General features: G+C 32.4%; 1 protein-coding gene across 12 annotated transcripts in view; it reads right to left on the bottom strand.

Annotated features, from left to right (window-relative positions):
* The window catches only part of BIRC6 (baculoviral IAP repeat containing 6), a 311,805-nt gene that overhangs the window by 183,542 nt on the left and 115,072 nt on the right, over positions 1-13,191 (bottom strand). For 7 of the 12 annotated variants that reach the window (XR_013164578.1, XM_077135017.1, XM_077135019.1 and 4 more), the window contains exons 13-22: positions 11,609-11,769; positions 10,439-10,570; positions 9,805-9,936; positions 6,508-6,686; positions 5,431-5,564; positions 4,006-4,164; positions 3,779-3,910; positions 3,020-3,117; positions 1,665-1,812; positions 704-837 (exon numbers count right to left, since the gene is read on the bottom strand). Coding sequence is in view for 11 of the 12 variants with exons in the window: in XM_077135017.1 (XP_076991132.1) it covers positions 704-837; positions 1,665-1,812; positions 3,020-3,117; positions 3,779-3,910; positions 4,006-4,164; positions 5,431-5,564; positions 6,508-6,686; positions 9,805-9,936; positions 10,439-10,570; positions 11,609-11,769 (1,409 nt within the window). In the remaining variant the exon portion in view is untranslated. The remainder of the gene's footprint in view (positions 1-703; positions 838-1,664; positions 1,813-3,019; positions 3,118-3,778; positions 3,911-4,005; positions 4,165-5,430; positions 5,565-6,507; positions 6,687-9,804; positions 9,937-10,438; positions 10,571-11,608; positions 11,770-13,191) is intronic. The other 5 variants (XM_077135020.1, XM_077135022.1, XM_077135027.1 and 2 more) reach the window with 2 other exon arrangements.

Raw genomic sequence — 13,191 nt, 5'->3', positions numbered from 1 at the left:
AAAAACGAAAAGGTTGGCGTTGAGGGCACATACATTTTACTTATTTTTCTACTTCGCTTTTTTCTAAATTCATAATTTATTTTACAATAAACAAAACACTATCTCCCCCAAATGTACTTATGTTCAATTATCTTACCATGCTTGCTAATAAATTTTTCAACATTTTAATTTACTAGCAGCACCAAGGCAGTAAGTGCTATTACATGAAGAAAATAAAAAATAAAACGGCATTCGCTTTGAAAAAAATGTTACATACACAATCCCAAAAGCATATTCTTTAGAAATGTGTAAAAAGATACATGCCTTATTATGCAAAAACCTTGTCTCAGGAGGGTGTGATAGTAAACGTAGGAAGTATATCCCTGCTTATTACACAATTCAAGTATATATCTATTTTGTATTTTTGAAACATGAAATAACATGAATATCGAAATGCAAAGAAAAAGAAAAAACAAAAATTTACAATCTTTGAAAGATAACTGCATATAATGTTAAGATTTTTTGGTAGTTTTTTTTTTTTTTTGAGGGCATGGTCACCAAGTTAAGTCAAGGAGTTTAAGAATATACAGATGTTAAGTTTAAGTGTTAAAGAACTATAATTCTTCAAAGACAAAATGTAGTAAACACAATCTATTAAATCAAATGATAGCTTGGACTCAAGATAAAAAAATTTAGAAATTTCTTTAATAAAAGAGGTCACTACCTGAAAGGACATCTGATAAATCAATTTCATCTGACTGAACACCAATGCTGCTGTTGTATACATTTTTACAAGAAGAGCCACTCATCTCCAAATCAAAAAGAACTGGATCAAATGGTGAGCTATATAATCCATATCTGAAAAATAAAATAATACCCAAACAATTTTCCTGACAACCATCTAATTAACAAAATTATTCATTTACTTAAGTTTTTAAAGCATTTTAACAGGACAAAGAGAGTAGCTAATTAGATTTAACCCATTAAATCAGTGAATCTCAACTATGTTCCTTTGAAACCTATACCTCAAAAGGAAATATCCAGAGACTCTACGAATGTGATCCCAGTAAACCGGTAGCTAATGAACCAAGGCTGTCATCTCCAGACTGAAGCCAGGGAGAGATAGCAGGCATGCCCCGCCTCTCCTCAATCATTACATCAACTCAGTTTAAAAGTACAAAGACTTGAGACATCGGAATCAAGATTTTAATCTACAAAGATTATAAAATCACTGCTTTAAATAAAGGAATAGACAATTTCACACACTGAAAATCAGACAAAAACATGCTGTCAAATCTGACATTTACTTAATATTCTACATGAACTGATTTCTTGAGTTTTGGAAATATCATCCAAGCAAATACTAGTTAAGGGAAATAAACTATTTATGTAACTCCACCTATAAAGTTGTAACATAGAGAAACAGATCACCTTAACTGCTTCTTCCATAAGGAATACCACTTTTATGTATTTATATATAATTAACTGTGAATAACCATCTTTAAGACTTTTGAAATCATTAAAGGGAATAATTTAATGCAAAATAGAAAAGAAAACATAGGCTATGATCATCTGGAAAAAGTTAAAACATTTGCAACAAAAATCATATTATATGTACACATCTTTGCAAAGGTGGTATAATACACAAAAGCACCCATTATTAGCCATTACATATATTAAAATACCTTGTCTGAAGTAAAGCTTCCATTGGTGTTAGCCTGTCCTGTAACTGTCTGGACACAGCAGTAAGCAAAGATGCACAAGCTGTACTGCACCCAGCCAAATCTTCATCTTTAACATAATTCAATAAGACAAAATACCAATATACTGAACCTGAAAATAAAAATATCAAAATGTCTTTTCCTCATCTTCCTCTAACAAAGAGAACTTCAGATTACATACTTATCACTATACCTCAGTCTATAAAAGAAAATTTAAAAAATAGAAATTTTCAAAAACACTGGATGGGAGGAAGCTACCAATGGCAATATAGTGAATGGAATACAGTTATTATATATTAGCAGTTAGATATAGAACAACGTGGCATAAAAGATGATCACTGTGGTGTATTTAAGATTATTTTATAAAACTTGAACTGTCTAACTACCAAACACGGCCCCGAGCATCCTACCCCTAGAAATATATGCAAGAAACTATTTTAAACATCAAAGACAACTGCAGCAAGTAACTAGGTTTTAAAAGAACTGTTCTTCTAGTACCGGAGTTAATAGCTGTAGCCAATATATGTTCAAGGTAAATACAAACAGCCTCCTTATTTATCTAAATGAAGATTTCAATAAAACAACCATTTACCAAATAATTGAGTTAGCTTTTTTCTAGTATACCACAAAGATCAGATACTTGTGAATACATATCTCATAAAGATAACTTGTTGAATGGGCTGGTTATTTATTAAGCAGAAGATAGTGAGAAAGGTCTGCAAAAAATATCATAAGGTTTAAAAGGCGAAATCAGTAGCCTTTCATAGTGACAGCATAAAATAAAATGAAACAAAAATCTTTAAAAATCATCATTACCCTATTTAGTGCGTGCTACCTTAGGGGATTGCTTTACAAATTTCTACTTGGTAACTATACTTATTCTTGTATAGCATTTCTAGAATCTTCAGGTGCAGAGTAAACCAATGGCCACTTAGATTTCAGTTTGCAAAAGTCCCATGCACATGCAATGACACCTGGATCACTACTTATATCATCTCCCTGGTACTTACTGGTATTTTAGTTTGTGACATCTGATCTACTGTCAATAAACAACCAAACAACATAATGATTTTAACGAAGATACAGAAAATGTATGAATTGAGATGACCTGGTATTTATTTAACTGTACCACTAATAATCTCTCTTCAGTAATATTACTGAATAGAGTATCTTTCCTACCCAACCAAAATTTATCAACTCCTTAAAAAAATACTTAGAAAAAAAGAACAAATAAAAAACAGATACTAAATAATCTTAAGTCTACTTGTGAGATATTTCCTATGACTACAGTTATCTGTAATTAAAGTGATTTCACATACCACCAGTCGCTGCTGCAGGTAAAAATGTCATATTATCAAGTAAAGCCTTCAGTAGCACAGATCCAAATCCTGGTTGACATGGGTCACATTTGCCATTACTGAAAAATTTTTAAAAGAAAAAAGTTTAAAATACTATTCAAGGTCTAAAATTCAACCCTAAGTCCAATGTGGTGATAAAAATCTTTAAAATATAATTATACTGATTGCAGGGGAAAACTGCCTTGAAGTCCTACAAATTAGCACAAAAAAGGAATTGATTGTACTAAAGGACTCCGTAGCTATTTACTTATGCATTAAACCATTCTGCTTACCAAAAACGGCTTGTACGTACTATCAACATTGTGAATTACCTTTTAATAACCTTCTGAGTTTCAGTGCTTAAAGAAAATGATCTGCATAAAGCTACAAATAAGCCAAATAAGATTGCTATATAAAGAAACAAGGCTTCAGATGAGGACTCCAAAAAAAAAACCAACAAGAGAGTAGGAATAAAAGTGCGGCGAAGTGTCTCCCTCATCAAATTTCCCAAAAGCTAATAACAGGCAGGAAAGTGGACTTCATTTAACTGACTTATTTATATGACATTTTCCCCTAAGAACTCAAAATTATTAGAATCTTAATAACTCTCATTAACTTTTGAAAATTCTTTAAAAATATACATACATTCACTGAGGAACAAATTACACTAAAGATAAGGAATACATGGTAAACTGCATACACCTCTACAAAGTATGTTTTCAGCTTAAAAAACATACCAACCTAATGCACAAGGCTAGAAATCGGGCACACTTATGGGCTAAACTTCGTCCTGCCTCAAAGAAGCATACGCGTACGATATCTGAAAGGCATTTTCGTGTTTTTAAAAGCAGGCTGTCATTTCCCTCTTTTGAGCTGCAAAACAATAGTAGAAATTTAGATTTATTTTGAATCTTCAAACATAACATCCAAAGGGCAATCGTCAGTGAAATAAAAAATACTTTATTAACCTTCCAGGTCCATTTGTATGTACTCCGGCCAACCAACAGAGGGTATCCAACACGAGGCTCTGTGCATGTTCTGTGACTTGGCCATCATCTTTTCTGCAAAGAGTGTTAAGAAGCTTCTCATGAAAATCTGAAAACTGTAACATGGCACATCGCTGCACTCTACAAAAAAAGAAAATATATTAACAAAAAATAAAACAGACAAACACTATCACAACCTGGTTGATCATGTAATGCTTCTTTTAAAAAAAAATGTTTTTATTGTTAAATATAACATAAACAAAGAAAAGAAAAAAAGCAACAATTTTCAAAGTACACCTCAATAAGTAGATGCAGAATCAATTTCAGTTTGTTATGTGTTACCATTCCACTATTTCAGATTTTTCTTTCTAGCTGCTCCAAAACACTTGAGGCTAGAAGAAATGTATTTTTTTTCTTCCGTATGAAAAATAACATAAATACTAAAAGCAATAAATTTCAAAACACATCGCAATAATTAGTTGTAGAACAGATTTCAGAGTTTGGTATGGGTTACAATTCCATAATTTTAGGTTTTAGATACTGGAGACTAAAAGAAATATCAATATAATGATTCAGCAATCATACTCATCTATTAACTCTTACCCTCTCTATATAACTCCACCATTGTCTTTGATCTTTCTCCCACTCTTTAGGGGTATTTAGGCTATGCCCATTCTAAATTTTTTATGTTGGAAAGGGCTGTTGATAATATGGGATGGGGGATGGAACTAGTTTATGTTTTGGAGAGGCAAGTCCCTCGGCATTTCAGGACTTATCTAGTCCAGGGACCCATCTGGAGGTTGTACATTTCTGGAAAGTTACCCAAGTGCATGGAACCTTTGGAGAATCTTATATGATGCCTGAGGTGTTCTTTAGAATTGACAGGATTGGTTTTGGTTGGGAGTTGGCAAGTTATGATAGGTAGCAATGTCTAATTGCTTCATTTTAAAAAACCTTTCGGATGTCAAATTTATAATGGAATGCTGATCTCTGAATTTTATTTTACAGTATAAAATGATTTGATAATACTGTAAATTATCAAATTTAATTTGATACAAAACTACTAAATGATGCAGGCTTACAGAAAATTCTAAAAGAAATGAAGTTTACTATAATGTCTGACAAAAAGTGAGTAAAACTTCAAATAAAAGATCTTCTTTCTTCATCTTATACTTACTGCTTTCCTCGTATTTATCAAGCACTGTGTTTATAACAGGTAGAAAGTAGAAAGATACCTCCTCCCCTCATTGAGATTACAATTTTTTGTCAGAGAATAAAAAGCAAACAAAAAATTTCAAGGTAAAAAATCAGATTTAATTATTTTACGTGTTGGTATTTTTTTTTTTTGGAATTTTTCTTGGGTACTATTATTACTGTAAGAATACCAAGGGGAAAAAATGAGGTTACCTTTCCTTAGAAATAGAAGTTTTCTTAAACCTTCGAATGGTGACAGAAACCTCTTGAAGTAAGTCACAACCCCGGAGGTTTTCAGATTTACGGGTGCCACTTGCATTTTCATTCTTAACATTAGATGATTTTTCCTAAAAATACAAAAATAAATAAATGAACAAACCAATGAACAAAACTAAAAAGTTGTCAAATAAAGGAAAACAACTGAATTATGACTATCAAAACACAAATCTCAAATTAAAATTGTATTTCACTCATCTTCAATGGGTGACTAATTTTCTCCAGAATTATAATAGGGGAATAAGAAAAACACAGTATCTGTTTTAAAAACAATAACCGAACAATTAAAGATTAAAAGTCTACCATCCTAACTCATAGCTACATGAAATATACCACTAATCCCAATCTTAAGACTCACTCACTTCCAAAAAGAAAAATGGAGGTAATAGCACTTGTTTTGATCACTTCAAAAGAAAAAATCAGATATATTTTAAGAAAGTCCTTCGAAAATCTGGAAGATATATACAATATACAATGACTGGTGTTACTAATATTGCTGCTACCGTTGCATATGAGTAATGAAGGTAGAGAAATAAAAATCTCCAGAGGTCAGGAGAATCCAAGATCAAGAAATTACGAAGAGTCACAACTTATAGAGCTAGTCAAAGAAATGTCAATCATAAAAATTGGGCATATTTCTAAAGTCAATGCCCAACTTCTCTTCCTGCATCCTTTCAAATGTTTACCAAAAAAGGAAGTGGTGAGTTATTAGAAAGCATTGAAGGGAACTACGTTACTCATAAGTAAAAAAGGACAAAAACTCTCAGACATTGGGAAAAGAGTATTATGTTACTACAAATGAGTATGCTTTATAAAAGCTTGATAATTTGCACAGAACTAATTCAAAATATCTCCATCTTAATTATTTTTCTAAGTCACTGAAAAGGAAAAAATACAAACAAACTAGATGCCAAATGAACAGCCATGAAGGGTCATAATACTTCCAGTAATATGCCAAATCTCATCCACATGTTTAAAACAGCAATTTCATTTTATTCTGACATTCTTTCATACCTTGCCTGCTGCAACTTTTGCAAGAAGTGAAGCAAGTGAGTAACCCTTGTTACTCTGGTGTTTTAGGGATGGAAGTCTTACTACAGGACGTATACCACCATTACAAATCTCATCTGTTCCTCTTTCATTAACTGCCTTGACATGGATTAAAAATGAACGATATTTTCCTCCTGCCATACCTAGGGGAGAAATGGAGTGAACAACTGAATCACCAAAAAACAAAATGCAAAGCTTCTCATCTTCATAGGGTAAGCTAAATAAGTCCAAAAGAAGAAAAATGTAACAGGCTAGAATTCTCAAACAACACTAAGTTGGTTAAACAACCTTCATATGTTGACAGTAAAAACGTAAAATACAAACATTATATGAACAGCACAAGGTAGAATTTTTTGACCGTTAAAAACATTTTGTATGTTCTTCCAGGATCAGTGATATTAATCAATCATAGAAATTTTGTGAAGTGCAGAAAAAACACTAAAAAGAAAATAAAATTAGCATTAAGGCACCAGCCACAAATAATCATGGTATAATTATGTTTATTCTTCCAGTTTTTCAACGTATGCATGCACAGGAATACATATGTGCACACACACATACACAAAAGCATTATAGTATTATCAGTTAAAAAAAAGCATGGACTTTGGAGTCACTGACTGGGTTTGAATGGCTGCATTTTTTAGACGTGGCAAATTAACTTCTCTGCAGTTCAGTTTCTTCAAACGTAAATTTAAGAATAGCCACCTACATGAGGGTTAAGTAAAACACAAAGGAAGGATGCATATTAGTTATCACTATTATGTATTTTATCTTCTTTTAACTAAATTGAGATCACATTATACAATCCATATGTGATTTATATTGTAAAAATACCCTCACATTAATATATCCATCAGTAAACCGTTAACCTATTGGGGTCATAGTAGGTTTCTAAATCAACTATTCTGTTTACTATCTGACAAGTCCCTTCCAATTTTCTTTTTCCATATTTTCTGGCTAGTCTCATCCTTTTATTTTTCCATAAAATTTTAGCAATTGTTTACTCCAGTGCCAAATAAACTTTTTCAGTATTTTATAAGAAATACAAATTTTAGTAAATTCTAAGAAAACCAATACTTCTACTTTATTGAGTCTTTCCAAATTCATACCATATACTTCCATCCTGCATTTTGTCAAAGCAAATTTTAATATGAAGTTAAAAATTTAAGTTTTTTTTGAACAAAACTTATACTCTAAACAAAATGAATGACTGAATTTTATTGGTTTTACCCACCAAGATATCCCAATATGTATTAGCCGAACACATTATAGGGTCTCATAGATTTAATAAAGCACAATTAAATTAGTATACTTTATGTCTGCAACTAAATGCAAATGTATGATTATGGACAAACGTTATAAAGGGAATGTGCATAAAAAATTGTTAATTAGGCTGTCAGATATTTTCGTGGTTTGAGGAAGGCTCCTCACAACTCATTCCACCCCAAAATTTTTTTTGACATTGGGCAATGTATTTTGTTTAACTGCTTTTATTCACCCTCAGAATATAAAAGCTGAAGTAAAGTCCTACAGCTGCAATTTCTATTTATTTTCCATGTAATAGCTAATTATTTTTACATATACATAAATTTTAACTTTCCCTTTTTTATGACACTGAAATCACTATATCTCATACTATAAAAATTCTTCCTTAAAAACCCTCTTTTAATTTTAACTTATGTGTGAGACTAAAGCAAAAAATGTTTATTTGGTACAAAATGTATATTTTGACTAGTGAAGTTTCTAATATAACTTATGTGACAGCTTAATTGAACACCGTAAGTACATGGAACCTTGAGTAGGGCATAAGATTTTGTAGGTTTGTCCGGAGTAATGTCCCGATAAATCCCATAGTGATCTGAACAGTGAATTAAAAAGTACTTGCAAAGTCCTCTTGGGGGGAATGGTGAGAAAGAAGGGAAAATTCAAGTTTCCCAAGTGGAGAATTCTTGATATTCTCACAAACAATGGGGACAACCAAAGTAATAGGCTTAGCCTCCAATCCTGGGGTTTGTTCATATGAAACTTAATCCCACAAAGGATAGGTCAAGTCTACTTAAAATTAGGCCAAAGAGTCATCCCCAAGAGAACCACTTTTATTGCTCAGATGTGGCCTTTCACTCCCAGCCAACACAAGCAAACTCACTGCCCCTCCCTCTCTATGTGGGACATGACTACCAGGGGTGCGGACCTTTCTGGCAATGTGGAACAGAAATCCTAGAATGAGCTGAGACTCAGCATCAAGGGATTGAGAAAACCTTCTCGACCAAACGGGGGAAGAGTGAAATGAGACAAAATAAAGTGTCAATGGCTGAAAGATTCCAAACAGAGTCGAGAGGTTATCCTGGAGGTTATACTAACGCATTAAATAGATATCACCTTGCTAGTTAAGGTGTAACAGAGAGACTGGAGGGAACTACCTGAAATGTAGAGCTGTGTTAGAGTAGCCCGGTTTCCTGAAGATGCCTGTAAAATGATAGAGCTTTCATATTGTTACTATGTGACTGTGAAAACTTTGTGCCTGGTGCTTCTTTTATCTACCTTATGGACAGATGAGTAAAGCATATCGATTAAAAATAAATAAATAATAGGGGGAACAAATGTTAAAATAAATTTAGTAGACTGAAATGCTAGTGATCAATGAAAGGGAAGGGTAAGGGGTATGATATACATGAATTTTTTTGTTTTCTTTTTATTTCTTTTTCTGAATTGATGCAAATGTTCTAAGAAATGATCATGATGATGAATATACAACTATGTGACATATTGTGAATTACTGATTATATATGTAGAACGGAACAATCGTATGTTAAGAATGTGTTTATTTGTTGTTATATTTTTAAAAACTAATTTTTAAAAATCCTCTTTTAATGGAAGATACTACCAACCATATAAAAGAAACACTCTGATTTCGGACTCCACGGTGACAGGAAAGCTAAAAATGACAGAACAAAATGTCTCTCTACTTGGAAGAGCTCTGTTATTTCACATCAATCATCCTATATTCATTGGCTTTATGCTGTTTAAAAAACACTGAGATGTCCACAACACAGACAGCAGACTCAGAAAAATCACATAAACACAGACACTTATGAGAGAAAATGACCTCAACTACCAAGAAGCTGATAGCTTTTAAGACAATCCCAAAGAGAAGAATATTTCCCAAAAAGAATTTTTTTTAGATCAGTTTAAAAATATGTATCTTTTTTTTTTTACAATTGTGACATTATTTATATGCTTTTGTAAAATATATTATCTTACCTTTAACTAGTTTGGGGCTTGTTAACGTTAACATTCCAGCATGTCCTGACAGATCAAGGCCACTAGCAAGCCATACTGGCCCACACAGTATGTCTTCTTTATGATCTTCTAAAAAAGGACATAATCTAAGATCTAAAATGAAAACATACACATTTTTAAGAAATAAGTTTGCGACTTAAAACATAATATTTAATAAGTAAATATTCAATCCATGTATACCACTATATAAAATACCATACATTAAAATTATATTTGAATAAAAATTCACTGTCATGCTAACGAGCTATAATCAATTATCTGACATATTATCAGATTTATGTTGCTTTCCATTCCCATATTATTTTACATTTCAAAAGAATTATAATTTTATAATTATAATTTAAAAAATTATAAAACCTGACTTGATTTTAAACCCCAAAGTATTAAAAAACAAGAATGTGAAAATTAGTGCAGTTGTATTCACAAAGATGAGCTGAAAGTTAAAGTACACTGCCAAAGCAGAATTTTATGTTATTTTAATTGCGTTCTTAAACACAAGCGTTTGCAAGCCATGAGGAAATCTGTGCCCCACATGATGCATTCGGATCACTATTCCTTTTTCTGTCATGGACAACAGCTCTATAATTTCACTCACACTGTGATTCCTCCACATCCATGTGCTGCATTTCTTCATTCAGATCAACCAGGGACGGTTTCCCGTTTTGTTCTACTTCAGTGTTAAGAGCTGGAGACAAAGGAAAGGTGATCTGCCTATCTACTGCTGTTTCTAGAGGATAAAAATATTAGTAAACTTAATTTTGCTTAATATCAATGATTTATCTGCCTAAAACTCTAAAGTATTCTGTTAAACAGGGAACAACTGTGGTTTTCAACACAGATGCTATAAAAACTGTCGCTCGGTGAGGAACAAGTTAGGTTCAACTAATTATTTTATATGCTCCTCTCTTTTAATTGTAGTAAAATATTCACCTGAAGTATTTTGATGGCAACCAAAGTTTTCACCCTGAGCTACACACTACAAGCACTTATACATTTTTTAAAAATGTCAAAGCCTGAGTCAAGATGATTAAATAACAATCTGTCATGATTCAAAAGAACGTATGTATGTAGACAGGTATGTATGTGCATGTTTTCACACACACACACACACACACACACACACACACACACACACACTTAAATAAAAAGAAACAGATACACTTTTCCGTAAGAAATTTTCCAAGTTTCAATGTTTGTACCTGATAAAGTTGCCATTTGATTCAGAAATTATCCCCAGCCTTTTAAACTGACTTATTAAGAGAAAACACTGAGAAGTATATCTAGTTCCTAATACATTAAAAATGTAAATCTATTTTAATAATTCATCATAAAATTTTGAATTTTTCAGAAAGATAGATACTGCTTGATATATTTATGGCTTTAAATTAAAAGTTGGGCTTTACTATTAACTTTAAAAGAATATGTAACTTTCATAATAACCAAGTTCTCTTTACAATCAAGTCTTCTGTAATAAGGCTAAAAGCAAAGCTAAGGAAAAAAAAGAAAAAAAAAATTCTACCTCCCAAAAAGCATTATTAAATTATTCAACTTTATTCAATTCTGAAAATTTTTGAGTGTCTGAAGAGTTCTGAAACGTTGTCTGAATTAACTTTTCTAAATAAAATCAAATAAAAGTAGACCAGGCAAATAATACTGGGGAAAGGGAGGGATGTCAGACCTGGACAGTCAAGCTGAAAATTTGTTTTTTTTGAGAAACCAACTTACAAGATAAAATTTTCAAACATACATTTTGATCCGTTCTTACCATTGACTTTCCCTAAGCCTGGAGCTTTATTTTTCAGCAGAGTCACTTGTATCTGTGGAATATTGGTGATGTTTGAGTTCAAAACAAATTTGAAGTCCACATGTCCAACCATACAAGCTTTAGGTAGAACCAATTCAAATACATGTTCATCCCAGCTGTTACTGTCAAATAAGGGAGAAAATGCTAAATAAAGCAAAAATCTTTCTGTGGTGATATTACATTACTGTTAATATCACATTTCATACTTTCTAATTTTTAGACTCCAATAAAAGTTAATGTTTCTCAACGGGCTCAGGAAAGAAGATAAGCAACATCCAACAGCGAGGTTAAACTTAGGGCAATGAAAAAATCTCACATTAGGAATTTACACCTGCCCGGATAAACCAGTGTTCCTAAAGTGTGAACTGTTGTGTATCAAAATTACCTGCAGATTCCAAGGCTCCACCCTAGATTTATGACTGGGGTTCTAGGACTATGCATTTTAAAACCAGAATATTCTATAAGTTTTCTACATGTCTACTCTCCAGTTTTAAATACAATATATATACTGAAAAACTAAAACTTCCAAGTCAATAATCCTTTGCTAAATTCTAGAATCATATCCAAATACCTACCATTCATTCTCAAACTTATTATAAATAAAACCAAACTTCTTGATTCTCATTTCCCAATCTCAGTAAAAAGAAGCTCTATTTTTCAATTAGCTCAAGCCAAAATCATAGAATCATCTTTGAATCTTCTCTCTCACAACAGACACACCATACATCAGCAAATTCAGTTTTTTCTCACCTCAAATTACATTCAGAATCTGACCACTCTTTTTACTACCCCCTTGACTATCAACATGACCTGTCATTTCTTTGCCTGGATTAATGCAATAGCATCCACACTAGAAACTTGCTTCTATCATTGCCGCCTAACACACCCACCTGTAATCAATTCTCAACACAGCAATCACACCAATCCTTCTAAAATGTAAATTGTATCATACCACTCCTGCAATCAAAAGCTCCAATATCGTTCCATCTCACACAGGATGAAAGTCTTACTTACTGTGGCCTATAAGGACAATTATAATTAGGCTTTCAGCTACCTCTTTGACCTCCCCTACTTACTGCACTCCAACAACACTGGCCTTTCTTGCTAGAACTCAGAAAGCATACTTCTGCCACTTAATTAATGTGTCCAAGGAGACCTTTCTCTGGATCATTATATTAAAAATGTCACACATGTTTTTCTCTATCTCTGTCTCACTCACATACACACAAAACAACTCTACACCACACTGTGAACATTTTCATACCAATTATGATCACATGATGAAGTATATATTCATTTACTGTCAGTATGTGTAAACTAGACTATAAATTCCCTAAGACTCACTTTTATTAGTGCCTATAAGAATGTGTGACACAAAATAAGCACTTAAATATTTGCAAAATGAATTTAAGGAATGACCAAATTAATTGCAATTGTGTATTACTCTCACGATTTTATCCCACAGCTGCAACTAAGAACATACATACGTCAATGTTCTTAGCAGCTTTATTCACAATAGCTAAAATGAGGAAGTAACCCAACCC

This window comes from Tamandua tetradactyla, chromosome 17 (assembly GCF_023851605.1).
Source record: "Tamandua tetradactyla isolate mTamTet1 chromosome 17, mTamTet1.pri, whole genome shotgun sequence".
Taxonomy (NCBI): Eukaryota; Metazoa; Chordata; class Mammalia; order Pilosa; family Myrmecophagidae; genus Tamandua; species Tamandua tetradactyla.
Note: the sequence above shows the minus strand (reverse complement) of the source record. Positions and strands in the feature narration are given on the sequence as shown.